Consider the following 18,937-nt stretch of genomic DNA (forward strand, 5'->3'; position numbering starts at 1 on the left):
GTCGCTCCATAAGGGAGGAAAGGTGTCCCAGGCTTGAGAGATCCTGGCATGTTCCTGCTGGAGAGGCTGAGCCATTTAATTCCTCCTTACTCAAGTTACTGCTGATAACAGATGTAAGCTTGGAAGGGAACGTCTGAGAAAACTTTCAGCTCCCTATGGATTCAAGCCAGGGATTGAAATGTTTTCTAATTCAAGGTAACAGGGATGTGCTCAGCCAGGAAGGCTGAGGGTAGAAGGGGCAGAGCTCAGCCAGATGGAGGCAGTTACTTAGTGATGGGGCCAGTTAGCCAGCCTCTCTGAGCCTCAACAGCCTTACCTGTGCAATGGGGGCCTATTGTAAGCACCCAGTATGTGTTAAAAAATTCAGAGGCGAGCAGGACGCCCCATTAGTCATCAATGGTAGGAACTGGCTCTGCAGGGCAACCGGAAGGAGACATGATGAGAGTCCTAGACTTTGATGGGAGCCCAGTGCCCAGCTCCTGAGTCTAAGCCAGAGTGTGGGTCCCACCTTAGCTCTCTCTCATGGGATGCAACAGAGACTAGGAACCAACAACACAATCTTGTTTACACTGGGTCAAGGATGTATCAGGAAGATCCCTCTTTAGGGTCAGAGTCAGCAGGTGTCTGCACGGCCCACCTGGCCCTGAGTGAGCATCAGATGAGGAGCCCAGCATATCTGCATGAACTGTGCTTGAAGTTCAAGGAAACAGATAGGACTTGAGGTCTAATGGGGATCAGGGCCAAAGTGTTCATGAGGAATAGGAGTCAAGTTTAGAAGGAGCCACGGTGAAGTTCAAGGTCTCAGACTCATGCCAGCTTCACCCATTCACAAGCTCACACTCATCTCACATGAAGAGGATTCCAACGGAGGTGGTAAGGGTCATGGGCAGGATGGACTCCCCTTTGGGTTAGCTGCTGCATGGGGAAATGACCTTGGGCTGGGACTCTCCCATGAGCCACAGCTCAAACCTAGCTATTACCCATGGCTGGCATCCACACTAGATTTGGGGGATGATGCCTCCATTTGGGGTAGAGATATGGCTACAGGTTGTGGGTTGGCCCCATGTGCTTCTCCAAACCCATTTCACCCTGCATCTGAATCCTCAGAGACTCCCACCCTCCTCCCTTTTGAGTCAAGATGGGGAGAGGGGTCTGGCAGGTGGGCTGTGGTGTCCAGAGCAGAGGAGGAGTGTCCGGCGGCGGCGGTGGCGGGCCATGCTGCAGGAGAGCGCGGTGCTTTCCGCGGTGCTTGACAGAACCATGTTCCGTTTCCATCGTTCCACCACATGGTTAGATCAAGCACAAAGGAAAGCCCCACGGCCACTGGTCAGAGTCAAGGTCAGGAAGCAGCATCAGAGAGAGGACAGGAGCGCTCAGAGGAAGCAGCGTGGAGAAGCGGAAGCCGGAGCAGGCCCCCACTGCGCGTGATTAGTACCAGGAGCGGAGTTCCACTGGAACGCTTCTGAAGGCCCTGCTGCCCTGTGCCCCGCCCCAGGGGACACACAGCAGGAAGGAGGACAACAGGTGGGAAGCCATCAGACACCTTCTCAGAGGCATCAGGGCAGAAGGAACCCCTCCCCAGGGGGTGGAGGACATCCAGACAGCTGTGGTCACATCGTGGGCCTGAGCAGAGCATCTGACCTCCATTCTGCACCTCACCATTGGATAAGAATCAACTTAGCAAAGCATCTTCTGAGAGCTTTGCCACACAGGGCCAATCCCAAGGGCCGAGTGGTGCCATCCGCTGTCCACTATCCCTTAAATAGAGAGACATCCACAGTTCCTGGGGGTCTAGCAAAGCGGATGCTCTTCTGCAGGAAAAAGCCCCTGTGACATTCCATTACTCAGGGGTCTCCTCAACATCCTCAGGGTCCCCAGAAGCCCTCGGCTGACAGCTGTGCATTCCATACCACTGGGGTTTTGGTGGAGGAGGGATGGGTATCAAAGGAGACACATCTTCCTACCCAGAGAGATGGGAAGCCAAAGGGGCCTTGAGTTTGGCACCAAGAAAACTACAATCACCATGGTCTGAGGCACCAACTGTCACAGAGATAGTGGCAGGTGAATGAAGAGTGGCTCCTGACTAAAGGGCCTCTCAAACCAAGGGAAGGAAGGACGGGGGAACCAGTCACTCAGCTGGAGGGCAAAACACCTGATTCTAGGGTCCTTTTGGATTCCCTGGCCTCCTCCTTGGCTGGGAGTCATGGCAGTGGTAGGAAGGCTAGCGAGCCATGATCCTGGAGGCCAAGGAGCCAGACGAGGGGGGCCCAGTCCATATTCCCATCTGTGGCAGAGCGGGGGAACTTCTCATGAGCCTGCTGACCTGGGACTTCTCCATTGGACTGGAGAGGTGTAAACACTGATGATTCTGGTGCTCTCCCTGCCTAACCTCGGACAGGAGGGACAGTTGCCATTCCTCCACAGGGTGTTGGGGGCTGGGTTTCTTGACAAGCTATTCTCAGCACCTTGACAGGGCTTAGGTGGTCTACAATGGTGGGCCAGTTAGATAGAGGCCACCTCAGCCAGAGCCAGCCCCTCTGCCTTTCTAAGCCCTTGCATCTGTAATCTGGACTTCACCCCATGTTGACATGCACACTCCAGGGCTCTGTGGACACTCTGCTTCTCAGATTTTGTCTTGGAGTTTGATCAGTATCGCGGGGCAGGGGAAATCTACCCCATTCATGCACCCGCCCTAAAATCTCCCTTTCCTTATCTTTGGCTTCCTCCTCCAAAAGGAAATGAAGGGACCTGGAAATATACACTTCCTAGTGTATCAGAAATCCTGGGTTCCAGACCTTGCCCTGAAATTATACCCTATACCTTTGACAGGGCTTTTGAGCTGTGTGGTCCCCAACTCTTTCATCTTTAGAACAGACCCGATGTTCTTGAGGTCCCTAAGATATCTGGCTGTTTGCCACTTTGGGACACATGCCCTCCTTCTGGGCTTTTCTTCTCTCTCTCTCTCTCCCTCTCTTTTGGTGCTGGGCCCATGGCCTTGCCCGTCAAGGCAATGTTCTACCTGAGCCACACCCCAGCCTGCACTTTCCATCATGAGAGCTTCTTCTCACACAAAGCAGGGAGCAGGACAGACAGCTCCTTCAACTGGCAAGTGCTCCCAGGATGGGCCAGGGTTCTGCAGCCAGACAGTGCCTGTGCAGGACTTAATCTGATGGTCAGATTGCCCCAGTCGACAGCACCCACCCCGATCTCCTGCCCAGGGCGAAGGCTGCAGCTGATACAGAGAGGCAGAGCCCAGCAGCTGGGGAACCAGACGCCCTGCTAAGGAGGGCTTTAAGTGCAGCAGGAGCAGCTCTCAAATTGGCTGCTAATTACATCAGCTGTCTTTTCAAGGGGGTGTTTTAGGGGAAAGTAAAATGCAGAGTTATTATCTGTCAACTCCACTATGTGTCACCTGCCCCCCTTCCTCCTGCTGGAGCTTCCTGGAAACACAGAGCTTTAGGTCCATGGTTTCTGCCTCCCCCAGGGCCAGGGCAGGACTGGGTCCTGGTGTTTCTCAAAGCTCAGGCCCTTGGAGCTCAGTGGTAGCTCTCACTACCTCTTCCCTGCAGCTATGCAACATAAAAGCACATGTCATGCTAGACGTCAAGCTCGCGATGGCTACAAACATCTCTACCCTGTAGGGAGAAGCTTTCTGTGTAGTGTTGTTTTTTAAAGAAATAATAATATTTTAGTCAAGGTCAACCGAGAACCCTGCCCCCTCTCCCTGTCTATGTCTGTTTACAGTCCCCCCCACCCACACAGGAGAGGAGCCAGGACCCTGCGAATGCAAAGGCAGGAAGGCAGACAGGAGGGCAGACGCAGGGCCGGAGTGAGCCTTGTTGTTCTAGGTCCCCTTTCTGTTCCTTTTTCTCCTCCTAGCTCTTTCTGTACCTGCCATCCCTAACTTGCTGTCCCCAATCCCCACCTGAGGGGCAATCCTCAGACCCTGGCCTACTCCACCCTAGCCCTGTCACCCAGGGGCTTGATATCACCTAGGGGCTTGGACATAGACAGAACACTCATGAGACTGAGGTTGGCAGATGGTGCCCTGTCTTCCCCTGACTCTACAGCCCCTCTCCTCGGCTACTACTAATTGGCCGAGACAGTTAACGGGGCCCTGGGCAGGTGGAGGCAGGAACAGAACCAGGAAAGGCCCTGGGAAAGGACCAGGTGACAGTTCTATCCTCAAAAGTTTCTTCCCAGAGATGCGTGGGCCCAGAAAAGAACCTAAGGACAGAGTTCAGGGTGGAGTGGGACCATGAGGTCAGGGGAGGGGCAGCTGTTGACCTCCTTCCCAAACGCTCCTTCTGTCCCAGATGCTGGGTGCCAGTGGGAAGAGCGAGCAGATCTGGGGTCCACTCCTGCCTCTGTGGTGGCTGACTGTGGCCTCACCCTGGGGTGCCCTTTCACTCTGAGCCCTTGACTCCTCTGCCCTGGCACAGGGACCTGCCTGCTGCCCTCACAGGACTATCGGAAGGAGCCAATCAACTGGAAGCATCCAACATGGTGCTCCTCAGAGATGGAGGGTCCATCTGGTAATTACCACCATTATTCTGAGGAAGGCCCTTTGGTACCAACTCTTCACACTGCCACCACGTCCCTGAGGCCTCTAGGCCCTCTTGAGGCATTTGATTCTCCCAAGAAATGGAAAATCAAAGAGCTCCAGTTCACCCTGGAGACTGGGATCACAGAACTTGACTCCAAGGACAAGAACGTGGTGCTGCCTGCTGGTCTTCTCTGTTGACCAGTTCCCTGGATGGCGCCCTCCCTGATTACCAGAAGATGCTCAGGGCAGGGGGGGAAGCAGGGCCCTGGCTGAGGCCAGCCTGTGCGCACCACCCGCCTCCGTCCCTCGACTGTCAGTCACCTACCCCAGGAGCAGAGGCTGGGCAGTGATCTTTTCCAGGAGAAAAGAACACGGATGCCAGTCATTTTAACTGCCTGCTCCTCTAGTTCTCGGTCAAGGAGAGCTACTTCTTTTTCCAAGACTGGCTAAGACTCCCCTTGTCATTTGTCCCTGTCCTTCCTGGGTGCAGTGGGGAGAAATGTTTCTAGAGCACTTGGCACGAGGGCGAGGCCGTGCTTCTTCCCAGTGTCTGCCGTCCTCTCCGACATCAGGGTGCAGCTTGGAACGGATAGTGAACCTGTTTTTGAAACCCATAATGCGCTCGGCCGCAGGGCTGTACCAAAGTCCATCTTCCAGGGGACTTCGATTACAGAGAGCCTGCCGCCTGGCCTGGGCTACATTTATTTCTCTGTCTGCCATTAGGGAAGCAGGCTTTGGAGGCTGAAAATCCAACGTTACCCTCCTGTCAAGGACACGTGTGCAGAGGCTGTCCTGTCTCCTGGCTTTACTTAGCTCTGGGGCTCCGAGGCCGCCTGGGTTCTGTCTGCCCTGAAGCCGCCTCCCCCTCCCCTCCCCCATGCTTTGATTTTGTGTGTGTGTGTGTGTGTGTTTGTGTGTGTGTGTTATTTTAAATCCATAAGGTAATTGGTTTTCTGTGGGCTAACTGAATTTCCCCAATTTAATTTGCAAAGATGCTCCCCAGGAGCCATTAAGGGCTCGCTGTCCTCTAGATTGGATTACTGGCCTCTCAGGGGCTGCTGTGTTCTGAGTCAGAAAGTGGGGCCCAGCCCCCGTAACCTGATTACCTGAGCAGCGGAACTTCTTGCTCTTGATCTGGCTGATGCGCTTGTTGGCCAGCCGGCGTGGGCTGCTGCAGCGGGCCCCACTTGTCTCGATGGGGTTGTCCTGGAGGTAGTCAGCCAGCCACTTCAAGTGGCAGTCGCACACAAACGGGTTTTGGGCTAAGTGGCTGCAAGAGGGACGGGGCTGTTAATCAGGAGTGACCTGTGGCGCCTCGCTCCACCACCACCCTGCCTGGCAATCGGTGCAAGGCCCTGTCCCTCGTGGGGGTGCTGTTTTCAGACAGGACTCAAAGAGAGGGCCTGAGGCTGGCTGGCTGCCAGGACAGGCACAGATGCAGCTAGCATCTGGTCTGGGGAACCAACCCCCAGCTCTCCCTGCTTGGGGGCAGGACCCGCCACCGCTCATCTCTACTCTCACCCACGCCAACTCAGGCGGGCAAGCAAGTCGCAAGCTTTAGACTCTACACCCGGGCAGAATGCATTTTATTTCTCCAAGCTTGGGGACACCAGGCTCGTAAAGCAGCTGGCGTGGCGACTGGCATATGGTGGGTGTTCCAGATACAGCAGCGGGTATTGTTATTATCCTTATCATCACAGAGCGCCGGGGCCTGGCCTCCCCTGGCGCAGGGAGAGAAGCTCTGCAGAGCACTGGACGCAGAGCGTGGCACCCGTTCGGTATTCAACAGACAGCAGCTGCTTTTGCCCTGGATGGGTTTCTGCCTCTGACTACAGGGTAATGTGTGCCAGTGACTCGTGGAGTCTTCAGGAGCCCCAGGCTCACTGCAGGCCTGGAGCTGGGGTCCAAGCCTGAAGCTGGAGCCATTAAAAACATGGGCTGAGATCTGGACTCAGATGTGACCTACTCCCTTGTAATATTTATACCCATCTGTGGTGCCCAGAATTTCTTCCCAGTGAGGAAGAAGTGTTCCCAGAGTCTCTACCAGACACTTATTTTGCAGGTTTCTGTTGGTAGGCAGAAATGAGTCATCAACAGGGATGACACCTGCTCAGAACACAGCAGCTGTGCTCAGCTTCTCTGCCTGGATTCAAATCCTGCCTTTTAACTAGCTGTGTGACCTTGAGTAAATTACTTAACCTCTCGGTGCCTTTGTTTCCTCACATATAAACTGAGGATAATACTAGCATCTACACCCTAGGGTTACTGTGAGATGTAACCATCTTTAAACAGGGCAAGTGCTCCTTGTGGTGATGAGCTGCCTGAGTGTCACATGGCCAGCTCCTGGTTCTCCTCATTCCACTCTCACTGACAGCCCAGCCATGCTCCATGTGTGAGTTTGCCTCATCAGGGTGTTCTCTGCCACCGGGCGCCTGGGGTAGCCAGAACCTGGCAGCATACTCACAGTGTCTGGATGGACTGCAGAGGGGCGAAGAGCCCCTTGCTGATGGTCTGCAGCTTGTTGTCGTACAGGGAGAGCAGGGTGAGGCTCTGCAGGTCCTGGAAGGTGTTCACCCGCAGGCAGTTGATCTTGTTGGCATTGAGGAGGCTGCAAACAGAAGAGGCCGTGATTCGCCGGCCCTGGTCATTATCAGCAGTGCACAGGCTGCGCCTGCAGGGGACAGGCTGCAGAGTGGCCATCGCTCATCCCTGCAGCCTTGAGCTCCTACAGCTGCCCGGGGCGAGAGAGGGAGGGCTGTGTGCCTGGCCACCCTGGCTGACCACGCCTGGGCACTTGCACGGCTTCCCCGCGGAGCCTGTGTCACATGCTGCCACCTGGCACTTGCCCTTTGCTGCAGTGTTGCAGGGAGACCTGAAAGGGACCTGTGCCTTGAACTTTCTGCTTTAGAATTCCGAGCTTCCAGGAAAAGAAAAACAATCATTTGGCGCAATTATTTTAAAGCTCTAGTTGCCAGGGTTCTTTTGGATCATTGATTCCACTGGAAATCTGGTGAGAGTCACAGGTCATCCCACCAGAAAGTCCGAAGCCACGTGCAGCCTCGGGGCACGCATACTGCCTCTCTTGCACGTACGCAGAGGACAGGTCCATGCAGCCCCGCGTGGCCCAACCCCTGCCCTTGTGCACAACATGCCAGCCCCCCTTCAGCTCCCCGGCTGCCCACTTCCTCCCTGCTCCTCAGCATCTAGCTCAGGTCCTGTGACCCTCTTTCAGCAAACTGGGCTTCTCCTCCTCCTCTGCCTTTGAGCTCAAATGTCACCTCCTCAGAGAGGCTGGCCTGACCATCTCAGCTGGGACCCCCGATGCTGCCTCTCACAGCCCCTCGGGAGTCACCTCGACTTGTGATTTTAGGATGATTTCTTTTCTTGCTTATCATTTGTCTTCAGAATAAGACTGACGGCTCCGTCGTGGCAGTGAACCCTACTGCATCTCTCCCTTAACTCTCGGTGCTTATTCTTTATCAAGAAACTCGCCCAACTCCAGAGGCAACCTTGGGGATGTCCCTCCTCCACAAGGGCACTAGTTTCCCCAGGATCAGCTTTCCCTAAACTGGGGACCCACTGTGATGCTTTTCTCTTCAGATCCTTCCCTCCACACCCGCAAAGCCTCACGGGAAGCTGCCTTCTGGGTGAGACCCTGGTGCAGCGGATGCCATAGGAGAGTTCCAGAGGCACCTGGCAAGCCAACCAAATTGGAGTGCTAAGAATTTCCTTCTTCATCCTCGACTGGCTGGTTGTGCCCTTGAAGTCATTGTAAAATCGTCTCTCGCTCCCTCTTGTACGACATTGGCGGGGAGGGAGGAGGAATGCTACCCAAGAGCAAAAATGGTGAAGTTTTAAAATTTTGATTTTCAAGGTTGGCTTAGAGCCTCCCTGGTGGGGAATGACCCTGAGATTCCTAATGGGCTGTTGCGCCTCAGGAGTCCCTTGACAACAGAACCCAGGGGGACGGGCCTCAGCAATAGTGGGGCTGCCCCGGGGAGCTAAGCCATGCGTGCCACCTCTCCCAGGGGTCCCTGTGCAGGAAGCAGGCAGCTGTCACATGGCAAGTGGAAGAGCTGCCTGTTTAATCTGGCTAATAATGGGCAAAGTCCCTGGGGTCCGCACAGATGTCCTCCTGCCTTGCAGTGGGAAAAGCTCACGTTTGCAGAATAGTCTCCCTGTCCTCCTCACACCCCATGCTTCTCCCAATAACCTGGGCAGATGGGCAGAACTACCCGGGCAAGTTGCAGGTGAGGAAACTGGAGCTGAGAGGTGGCCAGGGTTGTTCAAGGTCACGGGTGTTTCGAGCGGCCTGCTGGCTGTGGTTATGATAACCAGGTATCCAGAGGGTTTGCTCCTTTTTCTTACAATGCCTCATCCACCCGGCCCATCTGTCTCCCCTTTTGCAGCATCTTCCTCAAGAATTTCCTGTGCTTTGTGTATTGAATCGTAGTCAAGGTCATGCTGTCTTGGGGACGTTTGAAGGAGGATTTCGTGGAGCAGAGAAACAGGGAGAAAATCCAGAAGACCCTTTAGGGCCAAGTACTCATCAGGAATGCACCCTTCACACACACAATTTTTTGTTTTGTTTAAGGGGAAAAAAAGTGGGTGGTAAATGATTTGTTCCAAATCTTAATACTAAGGGCCTTCTGCGTGCATCACCTTGCCGGGAGATGTTGAACCACTCAGTAAAGAGACCAGTCCAGCTTCTCCGATGCATGGGAGAGCCCTTCTTGCACCATATGCAACATGCCGCAAACAAATCTATGTAAAACTTGACCTTTCCTGTGTTTTAAAAGTTGGGAAATTTCAAGCAAAACACACTCACAGACACACACACTGGATTTCTATTTTCTCTTGAAAAAATTTTCCAGAATCTCTGGCAATGAGTCCACTGGAGGCAGCTGTGCCTGGCTGCCCCCTGTAGGAGGGACACAGGCCCTCTGCCGGACAGTGCCCACTGCTCCCTACTGGTGCCCTTCACTAGTTGACTTCACTTTCTGGCCCCGAGTAGGCATGAAGATTTGAGGCCTCAGAACTGATTTATGAGCCCACTGTGGAGCCTGGTCCTGGGGAGTGTTAGAGCCTGGACAAGGAAATGGCCACAGGGACAGAGAAGTGACAACTCGGACCTGCCCTGGATGTCTGCCCAAACTGAAGTCGGCCCTGGCAACCTCCGCACCCCTCAGGCCCAGCCAGGCTTCCTGCTCTCATCCCTGTGCTTCTTTGTCCCCTGCAGCTCCTAGATCTCCCCGCACGGGATGTCATTTCAAAGATGCAAGACATCACAAGGACCCGGGCTGGCAGAATTTCTAGGCAAAGAAAGGACAAGGTACAGAGCTCACAAAGCAGGGAGCGAAGGAAAAGAGAAAAGGGCGCAGTCTCCTGGTCACTCACTCTCTCCCAGGCTGCCTGGCTCCCTCCGTGAGACGCGTGGGTGTAGGAGAGATAAAATTAAGCTGCTTATCGAGAATTAGATGCTGAGGACAGCCTTGCTGATCTCCAGCATCAGCAAGATCTAACAGCCTGTCCCTCTGCCCTCTCTTGTGTCAGGAAGCTGGCAGCGACTCATCTCAGGCGGGTTCCACTAGCGCTGAGCTATCTGGCCCATGGACTAGAGCTGGAGGGGATTTATGAGGCGCCGTGCTGCGGAGCAAACAGAAAAGCCATGGCGTGTAGAGCCCTCGTCCAAAATGCTGGGGACCAGAAGTGTTCAGGGTCTTAGATATTTTTTTCCAGATTTGGGAATATTTGCATAAATAATAACAGACATCTTGGGGTCTAAAGTCTGAGTGCAAAACTCACTGAGGTTTCTCGTGTGCCTTTTCCACAGAGCCTGAAGGTAATTTTGTGTAGTATTTTTAGTGCTCCTCTGTATTGACTGTGACCTATCACTTGAGGTCAGGTGTGGAATTTTCCACTTGTAGTATCATTGCAGCAATCAAAAAGGTTCTGATCCTGGAGCATTTTGGCCTTTAGAACTGGAGACGCTCCATCTTTGAAAAGAGCATTTGGCCTTTGGAACTGGAGACGCTTCATATTTGAAAGGTGTGCCACCTTGCCAGGAAATGTTGAACCATTCAGCAGCTCTTAGGGCCTCAACCCAGGCCTCCCTCTTTGACTGGGGGATGGATTCTTCTTTGGAGTAGGAGGCCTGGGACGCTTAGGATCCCCTGGGATACTCCATCTGTCCTGGCTCTTCCCCATGAGGAGCAGAGCTGGAACTTCCGTGTGAAACGATGATAATGACAGACTAATCTCTAGAGCCCACACGGCTGTGTGCAGCCCTGCATTTTCCAAAGCACTGTGAACTGTTTTATTTGACCCTCATGACAGCACTATGATTATCTTCATTTTTCTGATGAGGATGCTGGGGGTCAGAGTGGTGACGGACTTGATCAAGGTCACCCTGCAGTAAGCCAGGCTCCAGCCTGGTGGACGTGGAAGCTCATCTCTCATCCACTGCCTGACGTCCATGTGTTCTCCTTTCCGTGTTCCCTGTCCCTGGGGACGTCTGTTTGGCTGGCCTTAGGATGCACCTGGCATGATTCAGGTGGATGAAGGTGTGTCAGTCTGGGAGACTCCGCTTGCCTCTTGGGTGTACAAAGGCATCAGTCCAGCTGACTGATTGGTTGGTCACCAAGCTGCCACTGACACCGGTAGCAGGCTCCGTGTGGAGTGTCTTATACTCAGGAGGATCACTGAGTGCCAGTGTGGGAGTAGACCCTGGGTTTTCAGCGTGCTCTGGGCAGCCCAGGAGAGCAGGACGAGGCAGAGACAGAGCACCCTTCATCCACAAGGGCACGGTCCAGCTTGCCTTGTCCTAGGGGCTTCCTGGCATTCCAACAGGAAATGTCGGCACCTGTAGGTATCAGCCTGCTCTGCTGGAGTCCAGTGAGTCAGTGTAGGGTGTTCTGTGCTCGCAGATATCTCCAGAAGCAGAGTTTACTGTCTTCTGGGGCCATATGTTCCCAGACCTATCTCCTAAAGGAACCTCAGAGGTCATATAAATAAAAAGAGGGAGAGGCTGAGCTCATCAGGCTGGTGAGCAGCTGGGGTGCCTAACCAGCATGGTAATGCAGGATAAGCACTTGAAAGGTCAGGTACTACCCTGAACGAATTCCATGAAGCCCCCACAGCCCTAGGTGCTGAGTGCTATCTCCATTTGACAGATGACACTTCTAGGACTCAGAGAGCCCAAGTAACTGAGCAGAGTCCCATGTATAAGTGGTGGGTTGAAACCCATGCTATTTCACACCAACCATTATGCTACCCTGTCCTCCCTCTCATGACGGGACGGTGGGAGCCACCTAATGTTATGGGCAGAGGTGGAGGCAATGTCTTTGTGGCTCCTCCATCAGCTTACAGAACAATAAGGGCCAACTCCCAATAGGAAGTGCAAGAGCGCTGCTGGGAGCCGGAGTACAATGCCTCCCTTCTGAGGGTATTTCTGGGTTTGCTCTGAGCCACACGGCCACCCTCTCTTTGCACAGCACTTCCAGATTCCACATATGCTCCATGTCAAGAGGTGCTAGCACACGGCCCCTTGACCCACCAACCACGCTGCTGAGAGCATTGCCTTCAGGAAGAGCAGGGCAGGGCAGCTGCAGAGGTTCACAAAGTGGGAGATGAAGAAGGCAAGGAAATGCCTGGAGTCTGGGCCAGGAAGGGCTCTCACCACTCAAGTCCTGCTGGGGGAGTGGACTGCTAGGAGATTGGTCAGCAAAAGCCGAATAGCGGCAGCTTCTCATTCAGGGCCCAGGGAGAGATGGGCTACAGGCAGAAATGAGTCCATTCAGATCTGTAAAACGTGCCCACTGGGACCAGTCTCTTCACAAAGGCAGAAGATGGCTTGTTCATAGCCCATCCTCACTGAAGATGCCTCTGGAGCTCACAGGCCTTGGCTGCAGGGTGTGAAAAGTCCAAACATCTGGAGTCAGTTTTAATGACAGATTGCATTAAGATCACCCTGGCGGCTACAGCCATCCACATGTGGAGTTGGTGGCCCAAAGCTGTCATTCTGGGTGGTATTTATATTCTCACACCTGCCGTTGTCTGTGGAACCATTGCTGATGTTCCTCTTCCTCTTTATGTAGTGTTTGTCTGAAGATGCCAAGAGCTTATTCCAAACTCCGAAGTGCAAAGTCTTCTTAGGAAATTGGTGCCAAGAAAGAGCACAGAGGCCCTTATCCAGGAGAAGGGGCAAAGCTATTCCAGGAAAGGTCCTGGAAGACAGGCCCAAGAGCCTGCCAGGGGAAAGCTCTGTGGACCTCCTTGTCCTAAAATCAGGCTGGGCGTCAGATTCTGTCTCATAGACACCGGGTGCAGGTACATGGAGAAATGAAGCTTATGGCCTTCTGGCTCCTCCAGAGGGAGAATAATGTTTAAAGAATAGGTTATAAAGTCTCTTCGTTATTAGGAAGAAAGTTCTCTGGGTATCTCTTATACCATCTCACATGGGCTTGAAGGGTCAGTGTGGTCCCGGCTCCTCTGGCCTCCTGACCACATGGCAGTGGGCGGAGCCAGCCCTCCATTATTAATGTGCTCTCCCTCTTGTCTAATTTTCCAGAACCAGCCCTCTGCCATCCCACATTTCTTTATCCATTAAATGTACTAAGGACCACTTTGACCTAAGAACATTGTTCTCATCCTTCTACTAATATGGGGACTTTTTTCCACCTTTAGTGACTTACTGGGCACGGGGAGGAACTCAGAGATGTCTGGAGTTATCCTATCTACGACTCTGACCCTCACCAGAACCTTCTCTTGCTGTGAAAGGGTGCTCTAGACCACATCGTGCCGCTCATGAGAGGAAACAGGAGGAGCTCCCCAAGTACCACTTAGGGGCGGAGATAACTCCTCCCTTCTGTCTTGATGATGGCTGCACTGTTATTATGGGCTATGGGTTGTTACGGTGATTCCTGAGGTGAAGGAAATAGCAAAGCTACTCGGTGGCCTGTCTGAAGAACAGGACCTCCTTCTACTCCAGGGACATAGGAGGGCACATGACCAAAACAGACTTTAGGTCTCCCAGGCTTTCCTTGGAATACACCAGGCTCATGAGAGGGAAAAGCCCCTTCTCAGGGACATGCCACCAAGTGGGTCTGTTTCCACTGCGGGAGGGATTCTCTCATCCCAACCCAGCCATTTCCATGAACAAGGGCTCCCCAATTGCCTCCCATGGGGCTCAGGGCACACCCCTCCCCAGGAGGATGATAGTAACCCAGGTCAGGTTCCCACAGACAGCAGCCCAGGGTAGAAACTGAGGCACAATAAGAGGAATGGATCAATGGTTCAGCAGCAGCTTCTTCTGGGCTTGAGCCAGTGGGAATTCCCTTTCTGCATTTGGCAAAACTGGCTCTGCATACCTGCCCATGTCTGGGTCAGAAGAGGTCTCTGGAAGGATGTTTTGTGGGTCAGGGTATGGACTCTAGAGTCAGACTGCCCAGGTTCCAGTCCTGGCTGCCTCCATGCTGAGTGACCATGCCAGGTTACTGAACCCTCAGTTTCCTCCTCTGTAAAATGGGGCTTTTGTTAATGCCTTCCTCTTAGTATTGTTGTAAAGATTAAATAAGATGAGGGGCACGAAATTGTCCAGCACAGGTCCTGGAGTGTATCAGGAATTCAGTAATAGCTACTCCTATGATCGAGAGCAAGAGGGAGTGGTTCGTGTGAAACAGCTGGTGGGGGAAAGTGAGCTATATGGAGTGAGGTTTTGTTCACTGCTCTGGAACTTCCATGTTGCTTGGCAAACTCCAAGAGCCTCAAATGGTTTTGTCTGCCTTCCAAGAAGATGGAACAACAGGTGGGGTTGCCTTAATTTATTCCAGCCCAAAGACAGCCTGGTTCAGTGTCAAACCTCCTGGCGCAGGCGGAAAAGCTTCCACCTCAGTGGCCACCCTCCGCCCTGGTGGGTGACTCCCCTGGGCACGTCATGTAATCAGTGGGCACTGAATGAATGCTCTGCATTCCCTGGGGAAAACTGTGACAGCACAGCTTGCAGCTGTCCATCAGAGGCGGGAATGACAGCTCAGTGCCATGCTGACCACTTTCCCTGCTTTGGGCCTGGTTTTAGCCTCTGAGCTGTGAGGCGAGGGACCCGAGGGCACGCCAGTTTACCCCCACTCAAGGCCACCATCTCCTCAGATGTCCCAGGAGCCCAGGAGCCTGGGGGCGGGGAGGGAACAGAAGAGATGGGGTTGGGAGCGACTGCCCATGAGCCATGCTGCTCTAACTGTGGGTTGGGACATATCCACGTGGGGTGTTTCAGTTATAAATGTCCTTCCTGTTGTTCAAATGGGCACCCAGGTAACTTCCTAGCAGCCTGTTTTAAGGGGGGAAGATGATAGATTATCTTGCATCCCCCAAAGTCAATAAACATTGGTGGTAATAAACAACAGATACGTGTTCATACTATGAATGCCTGCAGGAAATGAGCATGTGTAGGAGTAATTACAGGCAGACATGGTGGCTATTTCCAAACATCTGAAGACAACGACGACAGACTTTTGAGTTTCCCAGAAGCCAGGACAAAGGTTTAGTGTAAGAAAGCACTTTCTAACTTCTAGATACTCAGTGAGCACTTATCACAGAAACCATCTGCAAAAAGGTGACAGGAGGATTTGTCAGAGAAGGCACAGGAGGGACTCTGCACCAGCCAGCTGGGAGGCTTGGAGTTCTGAGGTTGCTCTGAGCTCTAAGACCTTGGGACTAAACTGAAGGAGGCAGCCCTGTGGGTCTCCAGGCAGGGCATCAGTTTAGGGGCACCTCCTGGATTCCCTGGCTGGTGGAAACTTGTTTGTATAGATACTTTTGCTGCAGCTGCTGAGAAACTCTGGAATATTCTACTATTAGTGTTGGCCACCTGTACACAGGAACTAGCCAAGAAAACCACCCCAGGGGGCTGACTGAGTACATGATAGACTGGGCATTTTGGGAGAAATAGCTGAAAAGTCCAGAAAAATGGGGAGGAAGCAGGGTGCGGGGAGCACAACTAGTTCACATGCACCTACTTGTTAGCATCACAGAGAGTGCCGGAAGGGAAAGGTGACCACTTCTGTGGCACAGACAGCTCTGCTTAGTGATCCGTCAATCATTTGAGAAGTGGAGAGGGAAGAAAAAGGACAAACCTCTGACAAAAAGCTTCAAGTCAAAGGAGAGGGAATTATGGAGCCTTATCAGAGCATCTCTGGTCTACCAGGAGAAATCCAATCACGCTGGCTGAACGCAGAGTCAGATCTAATCAGGACCTGCTCTCCAGCTGCTTAGCAGCAGGTCAAAACCAACAGCCGCTGGTTCTTTCTGGAAAGCAAGCCGCCTGAGTTGTGTCAACTTCTGGTCTCCTTGAGACCAGGATGCTTTGTTCTTACCCCCAGCTAGTCAATGCCATCTGCTCAAACTGGTGCCACACAACTGGAGCCAACTGCCCAGTCCAGGCAAAGTCTTGCTGGTTCTAGAAACCTACTGGCATGTTAGCTTGGAGCTGAGATACACTGACTTTCTTTTAAAATATGACTGTATGGAGTCTGTGACTCATGCCATTCACTGTGCTGGGCACTGATGGCACCCTAGTGGGTGCCAGGGCATTTCCCTTACACACACACATACATACACACATACCTGATAAAAGGGCATCATACCAGCCTGGGGGGTACACCCCCATATCTACCTCTAGACGGGTATATTATTACTCTTTATCTGGGGCATTGATGGCTGCAGTTAGCCAGCCTGTGGTAGCAGCTATAACTCACAGCTTCTTTGTCATGAGCAGAGAACACCATCTGTGGAACTCCCAGCTCCCTGCAGAGCCCAGCCTGCCATTCTAAAAATCAGCCTTGAAGGCCCACTGAAGGCTGGGACCTTGGAATAAGAAATGCCCACACAGAGACATAAGGAATGAGACAGGAGGTGCCGAGAGACTTTCCTCTCTGGTTTTCAGCTTTGCCACACAAGCTTGATGGATCTGCTGCCCACAGACTTGCAGGGCATCTCATCCCAACCTGACTCACATCATTGTGTTGTCGTAGGAGGACCTGTCCAGGGCCGAGTCTTGAAGGACATGGGAAGGGTAAGCAGTGAAGTACAAGATGGGAAAGGCTGGAGGAAAAGCCTTTGCTCCTTTGCCTCCCGCCCACCTGGAGATCCAGCTTGACTCCTGGCCTGCAAACCCAAACCGCAGCCCCTCTTAACTGCACATGGGAGGCAGAGAAGGCTCAGACCTCTTGACTATAAAAGGACTATAAAAGGAAGATGTGACTATAAAAGGAAGATGTAGTCACACACGCCTAACTATCTGCACATCCTGCAAACACACCATGTGGCTGGAAGCTTCTGAGCCACATGGCTATGCAAATTCTACTCTATTCTTCCACATCTATTTTGCTGTGTGACTGAAGGGGAGCCATTGACCTCTCTGAGACTTGGTATTCTCCACTGCTCAGAGGATATTTGAGATCAGTTCCCAATACCAGTAGGAATTATGACAGTCACAGAGCAGATACGGGCACATGTGCACACCCCATACAGTCCCATGCCCACACTCCCACATGTAGATGCAACAGCAATCTAATTACAAGCCAGAGATGACTCGCCTTCATCATAAAATCTTAAAATATAAGCTGAATTCCTTTCCTTCCTTCTCCATATCAGAGTCCAATTATCTTCTTCAAACACTTAAGCTCAGATGACCAGCATGAAATAAATGCAAATAAATAATCCAGAGCTTAACATTCAAGGCAACAAATCTTCCTTTAAATTAAATAAACTCTTCCCCACTCAGCCATAGCTTACACAGATAGTCACACCAGTGACTGATTATGCTCTTCTCTAATTATTTCAGCCCACACCCATCCTTCTCCAAGGCCGCATGTCTATAGCAGCTCTTCTTTGGCTTCCATATCAGAATTTGGCTTGTGAATGTTTTAGTTCTCTCAATTCTTAGCTTCCCTCTGCAAGATACCTCCTCTGGGAAGATCCAACTCTTTCTTACTTTCTAGTCCCAAACTTGTGGTTAGGAACTCGTGCCTGGGCCAGTCTTGTGCACATTGACCTTAGCATCCCTCTGCCAACTCCCTGGCTCTCCGTTCACTAAAGAGGGGAATGGAGGTGAGGAACGGGCAGCTCAGGAGTCTTTCCTTACGGTGCACAAAGGCAAAAGAACTCTCGAGAGCACGGCTCACCATTTTCAGGCCGTGGCCTACAAACAGAGATGCAAACAGTGGCAAGGTTCCTACTCACAGCAGCTGCAGGGACACCAATCCGTCAAAGAGTCCCTTGGCAATCTCAGTGATCTTGTTCCCGTAGAGTACCCTGGAAGAGAGCGGATGGCAGCTGTCACCATGATGTGAGGCCACCATAACCTACTCTTACGGGACATCATCAGTGGGGCCAATTCTGGCATAGTATCACAGGTCACCTCCTTCCCCAACCCACCTCATCTCTTCTGGGCATTAGCTGGACAGAGGCAGGCAAGAGCAGCCCAGACCAGGCCGCCCTGGAGGCCAGGAGAGATGGGATCCATCCTACTGCACTCCTGGGCAGCCCGGCCCAACAAATTATTCACAACAGAAGCAGCCTGTTGGGGGTGCCTCCCCGAGCTGTGGACATGACTCACACCTGGCAGTAGACAAGCAGAGGGGGAGGCTGGCCATCCCTGCTTCCAGGGGGACCGGTAAGGCTGAGCCTAGCCTACAGACTGCTTCCTCTGGATCTTCTACTGCATCCTAGGAATTCCTTTTGGGAATTCTCTGGGGTCATCTCCAGATGGCACAGGGACTGCTGGGCCTAGGACTGGCCGTCAGGAAAAGCTGTGGAGCTTTGTTGTCTCCCAGCGATGGAAGCTGCTCCTTCCCACTCCTAAGGTAGTCCTTGAGGTCCAGGAACCTGGTAACTCAGAACCCTTTGCTTCTCTGTCAGGCCCAAGCGTCTCATGCTGCTGTCTCCTCTTCTCAGGTCCCATCATGGGCGCCTTGTGAGGCCTGGGGAAGGAACCTCCTGCTTTGCTGCACCCAGAGGGTCTCTGGGCCTGGGTCATGTTGCTCCTCAGCACAGGTGCCCAGGAGACCTTCCTGGCTCCTGCACCTCCCTGGTCACAGACTTTCTGTCTCCTGTCTAGACTTGTCTCTGTCACTCTCCAAGCAACTGAGCCAAGGAAGGTTTGGTTTGTTTGCTTTTAAAAAAGCCCCCCTTGGGGCCCCAAGATGACAGAATGAGGGAAACATTCAATTCCCACTCTGACCACAAATCTGGCTGTGACACTCATTTGAAGAGCCAAAATATTAGGGTGAGGAAATGGAAAATGGAAGTGTTAGAGCAAACCCCCCATTTCTAGATGCCACTGGAGTGAAGAGTGAGTGTCCCCAGCAGCCTGTGGGTGTGCTTCATTAATGTTTC

General features: G+C 52.7%; 1 protein-coding gene across 4 annotated transcripts in view; it reads right to left on the bottom strand.

Moving 5' to 3' along the window:
• Slit3 (slit guidance ligand 3) overlaps positions 1-18,937 on the bottom strand; it is a 583,956-nt gene that overhangs the window by 102,067 nt on the left and 462,952 nt on the right. For all 4 annotated transcript variants that reach the window (XM_078052276.1, XM_078052277.1, XM_078052275.1 and 1 more), the window contains exons 12-14: positions 17,783-17,854; positions 7,011-7,154; positions 5,653-5,816 (exon numbers count right to left, since the gene is read on the bottom strand). In XM_078052276.1, coding sequence (XP_077908402.1) covers positions 5,653-5,816; positions 7,011-7,154; positions 17,783-17,854 — 380 coding nt within the window. The remainder of the gene's footprint in view (positions 1-5,652; positions 5,817-7,010; positions 7,155-17,782; positions 17,855-18,937) is intronic.

Source organism: Ictidomys tridecemlineatus, chromosome 1 (genome assembly GCF_052094955.1).
Source record: "Ictidomys tridecemlineatus isolate mIctTri1 chromosome 1, mIctTri1.hap1, whole genome shotgun sequence".
NCBI classification, from domain to species: Eukaryota; Metazoa; Chordata; class Mammalia; order Rodentia; family Sciuridae; genus Ictidomys; species Ictidomys tridecemlineatus.